A 16,702-nucleotide genomic window follows, 5' to 3' on the forward strand; every position below is an offset into this window, starting at 1 on the left:
CTAGGTATGTAACCAAGAGACATAAAAATGTATGTTAAGGAAAATAACTAAGAAAGTTCAGCACACGTTTATTTATATTAGCCAAAAACTAGATATAACCCAGATATCTATCAGCAGGGGAAATAATAAACAGGTGATGGTATATTCATACAATGGAATACTACTTGGCAGTGTAACGGAATGAATATACCCAACAATATGGATGAATCTCAAAAATCATACCAAATGAGAGAGGCCACCAAAGAATACATACAGTATATTTATATGGAGTTCTAGAACCGGGGTGGGGTGGGGGGAAACGATCTACTGTGGGGAAAAAATTAGAACTGTGCTTGCTTTCTGAATGGAGGATACGGGAAAGGATTGACGGGGATGGGGCATGAGGAAACTTTCTGGGGTAATGATAATATTCTATGCCTTCACAGAGGCTTGGGTTGCACAGGTGTATGCATTTGTCAAAACTCAGTAAACGATCATAGGGATCCCGTAAGAAGAGAGAGAAAGGGGGCAGAAAGTTTATTTGAAGAAATAATAACTGAAAACTTCTCTAATCTGGGGAAGGAAACAGATATCCAGATCCAGATCCAGGAGGCACAGAGGTTCCCCAACAAAATCAAGCTGAGGAGGTCCACATTAAAACGGCAAAAAGTAGGGGCACCTGGGTGGCTCAGTCGGTTAAGCGTCCGACTTCAACTCAGGTCATGATCTCACGGTTTGTGAGTTTGAGCCCCATGTCGGGCTCTGTGCTGACAGCTCGGAGCCTGGAACCTGCTTTGGATTCTGTGTCTCATTCACTCTCTGCCCCTCCCCCGCTTGTGCTCTATCTCTCAAAAATAAATAAATGTAAAAAAAAAATTTTTAATGGCAAAAAGTATTGATAAAGAAAAAAATGTTAAAAGCAGTAAAAGAAGGCAGTTACATACAGGGGAAATCCCATAAGGCTATCAACAGTTTTAGCAGAAACTTTGCAGGCCAGAAGGGAATGGCATGATATATTCAAAGTGCTGGAAGGGGGGGTGGCTGGCTGGGTCAGTGGTAGAGCATGCAACTCTTGATCTCAGGGTCATGAGTTCAAGCCCCAAGTTGGGGCTAGGGTTTACATTAAAAAAAAAAAAAAAGTGCTGGAAAGGAAAAATCTGTACCCAAGACCACTCTATCCAGTAAGGCCATCATACAGAATAGAAGGAGAGATAAAGTTTTTCAGACAAACAAAAACTAAGGAGTTCATGACCACTAAACCAGCCCTACAAGAAACATTAAGGGAGATTCTCTGAGTGGAAAGGAAAGACCGACCCTAAGTGAGAGTATGAAAGGCAGGAAACACAAACGCAGTAAAAATAAGTATATCTGTAAAAATCAGGGATTCATAAAATAAAAGGATATAAAATATGACACCATATACCTAAAACGTGGGAGGAGAGGAGTAAAGGACAGGTTCAAATTTAAGCGACCATCTCTATTTAATATAGACTGCTATACGCAAAAGATATTACATACAAACATAACAGTCACCACAAATTAAAAACCAGTCATGGATGAGAATAAAGAATAAAGAGAAAGGAATCCAAGTATATCACTAAAGAAAGCCAACAAACCATGAAAGAAAGCAAGAAAGGATGAGAGAAAAACTACAAAAACAACCAAAAAACGATAACGAAAAGGCAATAAATAAATTTATTATGTAAATACGTGCATTTATTATGTAAAGGATTTACATTACTTTGAATGTAAAAGGACTAAATTCTCCAATCAAAAGCAGGGTGACAGATAAAACCCAACATAAAAAACAAGACAGATAAAAAACAAGATTCACATAGAAACTAAAAAAAAAAAAAAAAAAAATTAGAACAGATCAATGAAACCAGGAACTGGTTCTTTGAAAAAATAAATACAATTGATAAATCTCTAGCCACACTTAAAAAAAGGGGGGGAGAGATAGAGAAAGAATGTCAACAAAATCACAAAAGAGAGGAGAAATAACAACCAACATCACAGAAATATAAATAATTGTAAGAGAATGTTATGAAAAGTACATGCCAACAAATTGGACAACCTGAAACAGGAAGAAATAGAAAATTTGAACAGACTGATTACCAGCAAGGAAATCGAATCAGTGATCAAAGAATTGCCAACAGGCCAAAGTCTAAGACCAGATGGCTTCACAGGTGAATTCTACCAAACATTTAAAGAAGGGGTAATACCTATTCTTCTCAAACTCTTCCGAAAAACAGAAAAGGAAGGAAAACTTCCAAACTCATTCTATGAGGCCCGCATTACCCAGACACCAAAACCAGATAAAGACACCACAAAAAATGAATACAGGCCAATATCTCTGATGAACACAGACGCAAAAATCTCCAACAAAATACTAGCACACCAAAATCCAACAATACATTAAAAAAATCATTCACCATGATCAAGTGGGGTTTATTCCTGGGTTGCCAGGGTGGTTCAATATTCGCCAATCAATCAACATGATACATCACACCAATAAAAGAAAGGATAAAAGCTGTGTGATCGTTTCAATAGATGTAGAAAAAGCACTCGACAAAGTACAACATCCATTCATGATACAGCCCTCAACAAAGTAGGTTTAGGGGGAACATACCAACATAACAAAGGGGGCTTATATGAAAAACCCAGAGCGAACATCATACTCAATGGGGAAAATCTAAGAGCTTCCCCCATAAGGTCAGGAATCAGACAAGGACGTTCGCTCTCGCCACTTTTATTCAATCTCGTACTGGAATACCTAGCCACAGCAGTTAGACAACAAAAAGAAATAAAAGGCATCCAAACTTCTAAGAAGTAAAACTTTCATTATTTGCGGACGACACGATGGCATATATAGAAAACCCTAAAGACTCCACCAAAAACCTACTAGAACGGATGAAAAAATTCAATAAATTCAGAGGATACAGAATCAATGTACAGAAATCTGTTGAATTTCTATATAATACAAATGAAGCAGCAGAAAGAGAAATTAACAATCCCATTTACAATTGCACCAAAAATAATAAAGTACCCAGGAATAAACTTAACCAAGAGGCACAAGGCCTGTATTTTGAAAACACTGATGAATGAAATTAAAGATGACACATAGAAATGAAAAGACATTCCACGCTCATGGATTGGTAGAACAAATATTGTTAAAATGTCTATCCTACCCAAAGCAATCTACACATTTAATGCAATCCCTATTAAAATACCAACAGCATTTTTCAAAGAACTGGAAGAAACAGTCCTAAAGTTTATATGGAACCACAAAAGACCCCAAATGGCCAAAGCAACCTTGAAAAAGAAAAGCAAAGCTGGAGACATCACAATTCCAGACTTGAAGTTATACTGCAAAGCTGTATTAATCAAAACATTATGGTACTGGCACAAAAATAGACACACAAATCAATGGAAGAGAACATAAAACCCAGAAATAAACCCACAATTATATGGTCAATTAATCTATGAAAAAGGAAGAAAGAATATGAAACAGGAAAAAGACAGTCTCTTCAACAAACGGTGCTGGGAAAACTGGTCAGCACAAGGATGAAACCGGCCCACTTTCTTACATCATACACAAAATTAAACCAAAATGAATTAAAGACCTAATTGTGAGACCTGAAACCATAAAAGTCCTAGAAGAGAGAACAGGCAGTAATCTGACAGTGGCTGTAGCAACATTTTTCTAGATAGGTCTCCTGAGGCAAGGGAGATAAAAGCAATAATAAACTATTGAGGCTACATCAAAATAAAAAGCTCCTGCACAGTGAAGGAAACAATCGACAAACCTAAAAGGCAACTATTGAATGGGAGAAGATATTTGCAAATGACCTATCTGATAAAGAGTTAGTATCCAAAATATATAAAGACCTTATGCAAATCAATACCTAGAAACCAAATAATCCAGTTTAAAAAAATGGGAAGAAATGAACAGACATTTCTCCAAAGAAGACATCCAGATGGCCAACAGACACATGAAAAGATGCTCAACATCACTCATCATCAGGGAAATGCAAATCAAAGCTACACTGAGATACCACCTCACGCCGGTCAGAGTGGCTAAAATGAACAAATCAGGAAACTACGCATCCATGAGAGAGGATGTGGAGAAACGGGAACCCTCTTGCACTGTTGGTGGGAATGCAAACTGGTGCAGCCACTGTGGAAAACTGAATGGAGGCTCTTCACAAAGAAAGAGAACTACCCTATGACCCTGTACTCACACCACTGGGTATTTACCCCTGAAATACAAAAACACTAATTCAAGGGAATATGTGTGCCCCTGTGTTTATTGTAGCCCCTATGTTTATTGTATTTACCTGCAACAGCCAAATTATGGAAGCAGCTCAAAGGCCCATAGGTAGGTGAACTGATAAAGAAGATGTGGTACAGAAATACAAGGGAATATTATTCGTCTGTAAAAAAAAGACTGAAATCTGGCCATTTGCAGCAACGTGGATGGAGCTAGAGAGTATAATACTAAGCAAAATAAGGCAGCCAAAGACCAATACCGTATGATCTCACTCGTATGTGGCACTTAAGAAACAAAACAAATGAGCAAAGGAGAGACAGAGAGAGAAGCAAACCAAGAAAGAAAGAAGACTCTTAACTATAGAGAACAAACGGATGGTTGGTGACCAGAGGGGAGGTGAGTGGAGGGATGGGTAAAATAGGTGATGGGAATTACGGAGGGCACTTGTGATGAGCACCGGGTGCCATATGGAAGTGTTGAATCGCTACATTGTACGCCTGAAACTAATAGAATACTGTATGTTAACTCTACTGGAATTAAAATAAAAACTTAATTTTAAAAAAGCAAAAAAAAAAAACCCTCAGTAAACGTACACTTAAGGTTTGTGCGTTTCATTGAACATGAATTTTATAGAAAAAGAAAAAAACTGTAAATAAATGTTAAGCATGCTGAAATATCTAGAGGGAAGGTAACTGATGTCTATGATTGTCTTTGAAACGCACCAAAACTGAGATGTTAACGGATGGATAGAGGGATGTAGAAACAGAAATGTGTAATAAAGCAAATATAGTAAAAAGTGATACACTTAAATAGTAGGTATGTGAATGGTCACTCTTCTGTACCCCTTTCCCTTCAAATTTTCTGAGTGTTTTAACATTTCCCTAAAATGTTGGGGGGACGGGGCGCCTGGGTGGCTTCGTCGGTTGAGCGTCCGACTTTGGCTCAGGTCACGATCTCACGGTCCGTGAGTTCGAGCCCCACGTTGGGCTCTGTGTGGAGGGCTCGGAGCCTGGGGCCTGCTTCAGATTCTGTGTCTCCCTCTCTCTCTGCCCCTACCCCGCTCATGCTCTGTCTCTCTCTGTCAAAAATAAACATTAAAAAAATTTTTAATAAAAAAATTTAAAAAAAATAAAATGTTGGGGAGAAGTGAATGGGTAAGACCTCATCGCTAACTTGATAAGCATTTGAAAATTATAAAAACTACTCCATCCCAAAATTTAATTTTAAAGCTCTAGAGTTTTATTAACATTAATATGAAATATTCTGGCCTGCAATATAAGAATTTTAAGCAAAAGCATATTAAATTTATCCTACTCTAATCAATTATCAGAGCAGAGCATCAAGTGGAAGAATCTCGCACCCTGTTCTAGGATTCTGAGCCTCTTGACTTTTGCTCAGTACATCCTGCCAGCATTTGTCATTCGTTCTTTCTGGAAACTGAAGCAAGAAATCAAAAATGTTCAGTGCTTTTTTGCCCAGGATTTTTGCTTTATTTGTTGGGGTTCTATTTGCTTTTTTAGTTTTTTTTTTTTTTTTAATTGTCATTGTTAAAAAAAAAAAAGTATGTGTCAAAGAATGAGGCATGGTCTGTTTCAAGCCGCTTGAAGTGCACCCTGCTGGGATGTCTCCAAAGGATACACAATCCTTGAAATAGTTACGTAAAAATGTATGTACGCATAACCTTCCGGTATTTTCACAAAAAGGATCACATCACACGGACTTCTGAATTTTGCCTTATCTACACAACCACACAACTTCCACATGGCGGCCGTTAGTGTTCACCAATCTCTGGTTTCTCTCGTTCTTCTGCATACAGGGGCAGGGCCATGTGGCTAGTACGGGTCACTGCACTGAGAATGTAAACGAGATGTAGCTCCTCCCAGCTGCGCATCTGTTGGGCTGGACCCTCCAAAATTCTCTCTCCGGCCCACCGATCAGCGACATTCAAGGCAGGGGCTGTTTTGTTAGCCTCAGTCCCTGTGTGACTGCAATGAACAGTGTTTCCCCCACAACCACAATGGAGACACAGAGTGAGAGGGAAATCAACTTCTGTTGCTTTAATTCCCGGAGATTTTGGGGGGGGGGATTAGTTGTTACCGTAGCATTACTTAGCTACTCCTCACCGATACGCTGACTATTTCTTCGGGTGTGCATATGTGGTCTATTTCATCCTTTCTTATGGCCAAATAGTACTGTCTTAAACTGATGCAGTAGGATGTATCCAACGATTCCCCTGTTGTTGGGCATTTGATGTTTGCAAATGTCTGCTATTACGAAGCGTGCCGCAATAAATACTACGTGCGGGTGTGCGTGCACACACGAAGATCTCTTACAATCCACCGGTGAGATTTTTTTTTCCTGAATAAACAAATTTCTGAGAGTGTGATTACTAGGTAAAAGGTTCTAAACGTTAGACAGATACGCCAACTGTCCTCCCAAAAAAAAAGCTAAACAAATTTAAAATTCCCATCACTAGAAAATGACAGTACCTGTTATCCTATATGCTTATCTGGAGTCAGTTATGTTTTTTTTTTTTTAAATGCTTTTACTTATTTTTGGGAGAGAGAGCGAGCGAGCGAGGGAGGGGCAGAGAGGGAGGGAGACACAGAATCCAAAGCAGGTTCTAGGCTCTGAGCTGTCAGCACAGAGCCTGACATGGGGCTCGAATCTGTGAACCATGATCGTGACCTGAGCTGAAGTTGGAGGCTTAACCGACTGAGCCACCCAGGCGCCCCAAGGGGTTTAAAGGCTATTTGTGTTTCTTCTGTGAACTGCCTATTCGAATACTGTGTCCTTAACTCATTTTTGTCTGTTGATTTTATGGGAGATTTTCATAAATCCTTAACGTTAATTCCTGGTTCTGTTATTAGTTGTAAATGTCTTCTCTCAGTCTGTCCCTCATCTTTTGAGTTTGCTTATTGCTATAGAGAAACATAACATTTTCCTGTAGTCAATACAGTCAACTTTTCCTTTATGGCTTTTGGAAACTGCCCTACCACAAAATAAAAAGGCATTAAACGTTGCCCAATCAGTGGTCACAAAAGCTTTTATTAATAATCCGTTCTTTCTCCATTGGTTTGAAAAATTCTCCATCTCTTACATGAAAACCCATAAAAATGTGTCTATACTGTATTTTACTGGTATCTGGGTTTATTCCTCTACTAGTAGGTCCCAATGTTTTCAAATATCTACAAATGATATAAAGTCTGGTCTCTAGAGTTTCAGATTCTACTTTTTCAACATGTTCTCAATACTCTAATTTCTTTGAGGGACTTCATAATCTATCAGCCAATTTCTCTCCCCCAACCCTGCAAAACAAAACCCCATCTAACAACAGCAACCACCAAAATCCACATTGTAATTCTGACTGCAACTATTTCAAACCTACAGATTAATTTGCGCACATTAGAATTTTGACAGCAGGGGCACCTGCGTACTTCAGTCCGTTACGTGTCCGACTTTAGCTCAGGTCGTGATCTCACGGTTCGAGAGTTCAAGCTCCACATCAGGTTCCGTACTGACAGAGCAGAGTCTGCTTGGGATTCTGCCTCCCTCTATCTCTCTGCCCCTCCCCTGCTTGATCTCGATCTCTATCTCTATCTCAAAATAAATAAAAGGAAAAAAAAAAGAATTTTGACAACTGTTTTCCCATTCAGGGATATAACACAGCTTTGAAAATTGTATTCATTTTAGTCTTCCACATTTCTTGCACAGTTTATTCCCAAGTATTTCATAACTTTTGTTGCTATACTGAATAGTGCCCCCCCCCCTTACATAACATTTCCTAACTGGTTGTTACTGGTACAAAGCCAATCTACTGCCTTTTGTATACTTTCCCTGTGTTTAGTTACTTTCTTGAATCCTCTTATTAGTTTTAACCATTTTTAAATTTAGTCTTCTGGATTTTTAGGTACACAATCATATTTAGGTTGTAATTTAAAAATCAGCCTTCAGTTTGAATTTAAAAATCAGCCTTCGGTTCTATGTTGGGCTATTTATACAGTGATTCCTAAATGCCGATTTCCATTATACGTGGGGTAACAAAATAATGGAATCTTATGGTTGGAAGGGACGTCATAGTGATCTAATCCATGGGTTAGTCAAGTAAGTACCTACTAGGATGCACAAGTAAGATACACGGGAGAAGGTGTTAAGACAATAAGGAATTCCAGAGCCTGGGAAGAAATGCAGAGAACAGGCTACCACTCTCCTCCCAATGGACGGCTTCTTGCCATGAGGAAAAGCAGGGCTCAGTTTCATGTTTTTCAATAGGCGCTAGGTATGTAAGGTTTTTTTGTTGCAATTCCTAACTTTATAAAACATTAAACAAAAGCCAAACTAAATACAATTGCCAGCGTCCGATCTAGGAACTTCACTGAAGCTAATCCAATACCCTCATTTAAGGCAATTGAAACTCAGAAACAAACGTGTGTCAGAGATTGCAAAAGTAGCAGACTGTAGGCCAGGGCTTTGTATTCTGTTTAGCTGTTCGGTGGGTCAGAAAAGTATTTACAAAGTGCTGAGACCACGCAAGTGTTTTGCTTGGTCTGGTTACAGACGGAGTTCAGTACCCGACGTCCACGTTTTATGTTCTCTCTCTGGCTCATCTTGGCTTGGATTTGCTATCATGGCAAATTAAAGGGTACCTTTTAATACTTTTTTAAGTTGATTTATTTTGAGACAGAGAGTGAGAGAGAGAGCGTGCACGCACGAGCAGGGAAGGGGCAGAGAAAGAGGGAGAGAATCCCAAACAGGTTCCATGCTGTGAGCACAGAGCCTGATGCGGGGCTCAAACCCATGAACCAGGAGATCATGACCTGAAGCAAAACCAAAAGCCGGATGGCTGAACCGACTGAGCCACTCAGGCGCCCCCGAAAAGGGTACCTTTTACATCACCCTTCCATGTTGGGGGAAATTCCCCTATTGTGTCCCCCGTCACTCAACATGGAAGTCAGAGCTCAATTTCCCAGCCTTTCTTGCAGTTAGAAACAGGCGGGTGACCCGGGCTCGGCCAATCAGGGAAGCTTGCATAAGACTTTGACTTGGAAGGGATTAACGGGGGGGAAACCAGGTAGGTGTAGACCATGTTTGGTTTCAGCCAGTTTTCAGCAGTGGCAAAGGACGCCAGAAGTGGTGGTTAAGGGATGGCTGTGGTAAAACCGAGTTCTTGGCGGTGGTAACAGAGGCCATTTTCCCATCAGACAAGTTCTCGGGGCCTAGTTCTGGGCACTGTTCCTAGAATTTAGTTTCAGGCTTATTTCTCGAGTCCTTCCAAAGATACTGTGAACTACTCAGGATCCTTTTAATAAAATTCCTTTTCTGCTTAACTAGCCAGAGAAGATTCTGCTTTTTAAAAAAACTAAGCCCTCACCAATACAAGGAACACCATCAGGCGGGGACAGAATCAAATCAAAGATCTTGGTCTTTTTGATTCCCAGGCCAGTGTCTTTCCTATGATGTCACCTTATTTATACTTAATGCTTTAAGGAAGGTTCAAAACGTGGTTTTCAAAAGATATACGCGGGGGCGCCCATCTCAAAGATACGTTATGAACACTGTCAAAATATCTTATTTGGTTCATGATGAGAGTAGACATTCGAGCACTTTTGGAATTTGTCTTCGTTTCTGCTTTTGTTCATAGAGATTCGTAGACGAGTCGCTTCCTTAAAAGATGTCAGACTTACAATAAAAACACACATAACAATGTACGCAGAGTTGTTCAAATAAAGATAGAGCGAAACCACATCAAGGGAGAGATAATTGTCTGAGATAAATCAGGATGAGATCATTACAATGTTCTAAGCACCAAATTTATAATTCTTCTTCCTTGAAGTAAAGGACACTAATGGGGCAGATTATAACAATGTTTCCCAACCTTGGTCCACCAACAATGACGTTTATTTTCCACCTTCATGGCCTCCAAGTTTCTCAAGAGTTTCTTCCAACCTCATTTATTAAACAATGTTTTCAATGACCTCATCCTAGATAAATCTACAACCTAATTGAAATACTGAAAATAAGACACAGATTTCTATTACTATGTTTGGTGACACAGAGTGGCAACTGTTGGGACAAAGGGTTTTCGTTTTCTAGTGCCCGTTACATACTACAGCATGCTACAAAAAGAACTTTCTGTACGTCATCAGTTACATACTACAGCATGCTACAAAAAGAACTTTCTGTACGTCATCAGATTTATTCGTTGCCACAGCTCTGTGTAGTGGGTATCAGCATCCCCATTTTACAGGTGAAAACACTGTTCGGCCACTTGCTCGAGGCCGCCAAGCTGACAAATGGTAGAGTCGAGATTTGGATTCAGGTCAGCAAGTCCAAAGTCACATCTATTTGTATTGTACTACCTCTCCCAGGGAGAATTTTAATTTTACAAGAGAGAGAATGTTCTCGAGACTCTCAATCTTAGAAGGGGGTTTATTACATGGATGGTCACAGGAAATCTCCCGACCTTGTAATTGACGAGGGGTGGGGGGGTTCTGAGGGAGAACTATGTAACAACTTACTATGTGCATTGAGGCCTCAGACAAAAGGGTGAGCCGGGCATGGGCCTTGCCCTCAGGGACCTCTCCCCAGGTGGGGAGAAAAGGTGAGCACACAGAAAACCAAAATATACACTGGCTACATAGGGCAGGTCTCGCTTCCAGTAGGTAGGTCAAGGCTTGGGGAGGGGGCCGGAGAGAGGGACTGACCACACCTTCCCTGGCATGGGGCCCTTGCTGCCGCTCTGAATGCAGGGCCCACGTGGGGAAGCCTCACCCCTGCCACGTCCCCGGTTACGCAGAACACTGGACCTTCCCAGCTCCCTGCTGAAATCTGCCCATCGGGCATCTGAGGCTCTGAGAAGGGCCTCTCTGCACGTTCCTGGGTGACAATCAGCGACCCTCAGAGGCCAATCTGACAGACCCTGAAGAGGCATTAACTAGTGACCCCCACAGGGCAGAAGAGAAATATTCCCTCTCCAAAGTGCCTCCTGTTTTCCCCTGTCCCTGGGCTCCTTCGGGTCATTTTGGAAGCGATGATCTCAAGAAGGCCCACACATTAATCCATTGGTCGGTTATCAATTGTGGCATCTTATGCAGAGGTGGTTTATTAGCCCCGACTCTCAAGGTTTCCCTGAGAGAGGCACAAATCTCTGAGAAGGGAAGTGCCTGGGGCTTGGACCACTGCCCCAGAAGCAGGGGGAGGCTCTGAGTCCCCAGGTATACACGGGGACTGCCAGGTATGTAAGAAGGGGAGAGACTCGGGGCCCACACAAGTGAAGCCTGGAGGCCTATGCCACAATCCTGTCTCTGCCTGCCTACCCTACTCTTGCAATGCGCGTAGTTGAAAGGGGAACACTTTACGAGTGTATCTATAAACCAACATTTTAAGGGTTTCGGAACGGCAGTGCCTAGAAAGGGCCTCAGAGACCATCGTACGGGCAGAAGTGAGGCGCAGGTAGGTGAAGTTGAGTTGCGCAGGTCATCCGGCTAGTGAAGATCAGGCCTGGCTCTCTCTGGACTCCCTTACAGTCAGAGACAGACCGCCCCTCCCCAGTGCAAGGCAAGCAATTATCTATTTGTTCACTGCAGGCTTTCGACTGAACGGTCCCAAGAAATAGGGCCACTCGTTAGATTATTCAACAAACATCTACTGTGCTTGGCAGGAGCCAGCAATGGAGGCCAGGAAGTAAACAACTCAACAGGGGCTACCCGTGGGTAGTAGACGAAATGCATTTGGTACCACGTGTGGCCCACAGTAAGTGCTGGATAAATGGGGGCTTCTACAAAAGTCTTCTTGTGAGGTGAAGTAAGGGGCGGGGGCAGGCAAGGGCCAGACGATGACCAAACTCACACGAAACACCAAAAGGCCGGGATTTGCTCTGGAGACAACGAGGACGCAGGATTTAGAGGAGAGGAATGACATCATCAGATTTCAGGAAGGTTCCTCTGGCAACACTTGGGCGGACGAGAGTAAAGAAAAGGAGACTGAGCTGCACAGTTCACAAGAGAGTCTAAGTGAACGGTGGTAAAGAGCTGAGCCACAACAATGGAGCTGGGGTTGGAGAGAAGTTAGCTTAAGAAGCAGTTTCGGGGGGGCCTGGGGGGGGCTCAGTCGGTTGAGTGTCTGACTTCGGCTCGGGTCATGATCTCACTGTTCATGAGCTCGAACCCCGCATCGGGCTCTGCGCGGACAGCTCGGAGCCTGGAGCCTGCTTCGGATTCTGTCTCCCTCTTTCTCTGCCCTCCCCCACTCACTCTCTTTCAAAATAAAAAACATTAAAATTTTTTTTAATTTTTATTTTTTGTAATGTTTACTTATCTTCTAGAGAGAGAGAGAAAGAGAGCGCTAGCGGGGGAGGGGCAGAGAGAGAGAGGGAGACACAGAATCCAAAGCAGGCTCCAGGCTCTGAGCTGTCAGAATAGGGCCCAACGTGGGGCTTGAACTCACGACCCATGAGATCATGACCTGAGATGAAGTCGGATGCTTACCTGACTGAGACACCCAAGCGCCTCCCAAAAAAATATTTTTAAAAAGAAGTACAGTTTTGGGGCGCCGGGGTGGCTCAGTCGGTTGGGCGTCCGACTTCGGCTCAGGTCATCATCTCACAGTCCGTGAGTTCGAGCCCCACGTCGGGCTCCGTGCTCACAGCTCAGAGCCTGGAGCCTGCTTCGGATTCTGCGTCTCCCTCTCTCTCTGCCCCTCTCCTGCTCATGCTCTCTCTGTCTCAAAATAAATAAAAACATTAAAGAAAAAATAAGTATAGTTTCAAGGTGGGTAGGAGAGGTCAAGACAGAAGAGAACACAGAGAAAAGTCAGGCCCTGGCCCCGGGCCCTGGGCACAAGTGTGGTGGCTATTACCAAGATAGGGTCCCCAGGTACAACTTTAGAGGAGAAGAAAATGAGGTCAACTTAGAAAAAGTTATTTTGGGATGCCTAAGGCACATCCAACGGGGAAATGTCCTGGAGGCATTCGTATTTCCAGATCTACAGCTCAAGAGAAGGGTCTGAGCTTAAGGACCGAGTAGGTAGAAATCAGCCCTGAGGCAGCAGTCAAAGCAGTGAGGGCAGGATGAGATGTGGCCACTCAACGAATTTTCATTCTGGCCCTACTACGTGCCAGACACTGTAAAAAGTGCTGAGGCTCAAGCAGAAAACCAGGAAGGGAGTGTCCCTGCTCTCGGAACACACACCCAGACATACACACGAAAATAAGTGAAAAGAAAAACATGAGCTAGTGAGAGCACCCAGAACTAAAATCTTGTATGGTGTGACGGAGACTGGCCGTGAGTTCCTTCGCCTTTGCCTGGGAAAGGGTGTAAGGAACAAAAGAGAGAGAGGTGAAGGGGCGTCTGGGGGGCTCAGTCGGCTGAGCGTCCGACTTTGCCTCAGGTCACGATCTCGCGGTTCATGGGTTCGAGCCCCGACAGACGGCGCGGACAGGGATGAGCCTGCTTCAGGTTCTGTGTCTCCCAATCTCTCTGCCCCCTCCCTCCTCGCGCGCGCGCTCTCTCTCTCAAAAATTAAGCTAGGGGCCCACAAGCACAGAAGGCACAGTGCCTGACCCCAAACATGTCGTGTTGACCAGGACGTCCTGCCTCCTGATCTACATGCTCACCTGCAGGCAGTGCCATCAAACTAGAACCCCCCCCCCCCCCCAGGAATGATTCTAGCAGTTCGGCATTCCATTCAGGAGCTAACTAAGACATTCACTGAGCCCAGCGCTAGGTGCCGAGGATAGGGCCGTGAATAGGACCGTGGAGGTGCCTGGCCCTCAGGAACCTTCTCCGTTCTCACAGGAGAAGACACCCAAGCACACACGCGCCCATACAGCTGTCCAAATAGAGGAGCTGCCAAGTTGTACTAAGCGCTGTGAAAACTACCGACGGAAGGGTAAGGATAACAGGGAGTGACAGGCTTTAGGCGGGATAATCAGAAAGAAAGCCCCGCCGAGGAAGTGCCGTTGAAGAGGCGTCTTAGGGGCGCCTGGGTGGCTCAGGAGGTCAAGCATCCGACTACGGCTCGGGCCATGATCTCACGGTTCCTGAGTTCGAGTCCCGTGTCGGGCCCTGTGCTCACAGCTCAGAGCCTGCTTCGGATCCTCTGTCCCCCCCACCCCTCTCTCTCTGCCCCTTCCTCACTCGCATTCACTCTCGCTCTCAAAATGAATAAGCATTAGAAAGAAAAAAAAAAAACCCTCTTAAGAGGAGTCTTGGAGTTTGCAGTGAAAAGGACCGTGGTGTGGCACAATCTGCGTTCCAAGCAGAGGGAACAGCGCGCGCGTAGGTTTGGAGGCGGGAAAGCGCTTGACGCGTCTGAGAAACTGAGCGGCAGCCAGCAAGGCCAGAGGACAGGGCTGGGGAACAAGAAGTGATAACAGTGGAAATACAAACAGAGTCACAGCACTCGGGCCCCGGGCCGGCTGCACGAAGATGTCTGGGTCTTACCGTAAGCACGATGGCAGGGCACTGAAGGGTTCTGCCAGCCGGGCATGACCTGATCTGGTTTTCATCTTAAGGGATTCCCGGCCAGGAGAGGGTCTAAAGACGGGGGCGGGGAGAGGGAGGCGGTGCAGGGGGTGCTGGTTCCTTCTGAGCACCCGACGCCTCGAGGCTGTCCTCAATCACACAGCCTGGCGGTCCTTTATTCCACCCACGGTTAGGGGTCAGGCCTCCATCTGCAGAGCAACTTTTCAAACTCCTTGGATCTCCTGCCTGGCCCAAGTGCCTCCCCCAAAGTCCCATCAACTCTCTAAAGTGTTTCCAACGGGCTCTGCTAGAGTGTTGGGAGAACAATGCTTTTCCAAAAAGGACACAAAATAACCAAACGAAGCCACTGCCTCATCTCTGATGGAAATGTGTTTCCTCCCCTACTGCTTTCCATTAGTCCACGGCCTAAGCCATTGTCTTTGCTCTTTTCTCTGTCTCCGTTTATTTTCCAAAAGGCCACAAACATGTGTACTACTACGAACAATAACAAAGAGCCATGAGTTCTTATGGATCCCAGAAGGTTGGCGACGCCAAACAACAAAAATATGTCCCGACCGCTTCTCTCAAGAGAACATTTCAGGGACACAAAAGAGCTCTGTCAAAACAACACGGGAGGCTGGGGGGGCACTTTGGGCCCGACGGTGGCCTCGGGTCACCAGGTACTGATGCAACAGGCGACTCCAGACACAAAGTTGGAAGACCTCCCTGCCAGCCTCTCCTGGGCTCACATCCTCATTGGTCAGCAAGCGAGTTTCCTAAATAGCTCTCAGCCACTATTGTTTTCAGGAGCCAGAATTCTCAGCCTAAAGAGAAAGTCCTCTTTGTCCTCCCACCCGTGATTTAATTTACATTCTCCTGAACGCTCCATTCACTTCGTTTTCAAGGCTAAGAAGTCTCACAATTGTACTAGATCCTGAATTTGAATTTCCCTGGGTTTCCACCGTTTGGCAATGTGCCCGGGGTCAGCCACTGGACAGTCCCAGAATTCAGCTGTACCTTAGAGAAAACCTTTATTGTCCATGATCTCTTGGTACAGTTCTAACTACTGCCGTGTATTTTCCCCTCGATTTCTATATGTTTAGGTTTTTCAAAACGTATGTATCACCTCTTGCCTGATAATCAGGACAAGTTTCCACTCTCTTTTCCAACTGGATCGCATTCCTGGGGAGCTGGCCCTTCCTTTGTTCCCCAGATTTCGGAGGGGTGCCCTGAGCTGCATTTTCTTCTGCCTCTCTCACTCTGATGCGCTCTCACGGCCACCCCTCAAGCCTTCAACACCACGATTCACAAGACAACAGAACTTTCAATGCTTTTGTCTCTCCCTTCTTGCCTACAAACTTCTTTTACATGCAAATGCATAAATCTTTACTAGCAACGGGCCAAACTTGATCACAAAGGCATGGACCCAAAGAAATGTCAAGCCGTAATAACAACAACAGTAACAATAATAAAAGTACGTAGTAAATTAGTTAGGAAGCACTGGGGAAGAAACTGTTCTTCGCTCTTTGGGGGATCTTGAAGGGAAAACAGATTATTGCTAGCACAATTCTGGCTTACCTGAATGTATTATAATCCACTCTCTTTGTAAGCTTGGGGTCAGCATTTCTAAATACCTGCTTGAGCTCTCTGGATTTTGATTGTTCTTCTTTCAGCTTTTGTAGGACAAGTTCAATGCTGCTCATAGGAAACTGGGGGGGGGGGGGGGAGAGAAGAAAGGAAGGTATTTAAATTTTTTTTTTTCAACGTTTATTTATTTTTGGGACAGAGAGAGACAGAGCATGAACGGGGGAGGGGCAGAGAGAGAGGGAGACACAGAACCGGAAACAGGCTCCAGGCTCCGAGCCATCAGCCCAGAGCCTGACGCGGGGCTCGAACTCACGGACCGCGAGATCGTGACCTGGCTGAAGTCGGACGCTTAACCGACTGCGCCACCCAGGCGCCCCGAAAGGAAGGTATTTAAACATGCCTG

At 44.1% G+C, this 16,702-nt stretch overlaps 1 protein-coding gene across 1 annotated transcript in view; it reads right to left on the reverse strand.

Moving 5' to 3' along the window:
* Positions 1-16,702, reverse strand: part of EFHC2 (EF-hand domain containing 2) — a 179,059-nt gene that overhangs the window by 64,252 nt on the left and 98,105 nt on the right. The window contains exon 11 of the mRNA XM_030304654.2: positions 16,291-16,421. Coding sequence (XP_030160514.1) covers positions 16,291-16,421 — 131 coding nt within the window. The remainder of the gene's footprint in view (positions 1-16,290; positions 16,422-16,702) is intronic.

The sequence above is a fragment of the Lynx canadensis genome, chromosome X, assembly GCF_007474595.2.
Source record: "Lynx canadensis isolate LIC74 chromosome X, mLynCan4.pri.v2, whole genome shotgun sequence".
In the NCBI taxonomy this organism is placed as follows: domain Eukaryota; kingdom Metazoa; phylum Chordata; class Mammalia; order Carnivora; family Felidae; genus Lynx; species Lynx canadensis.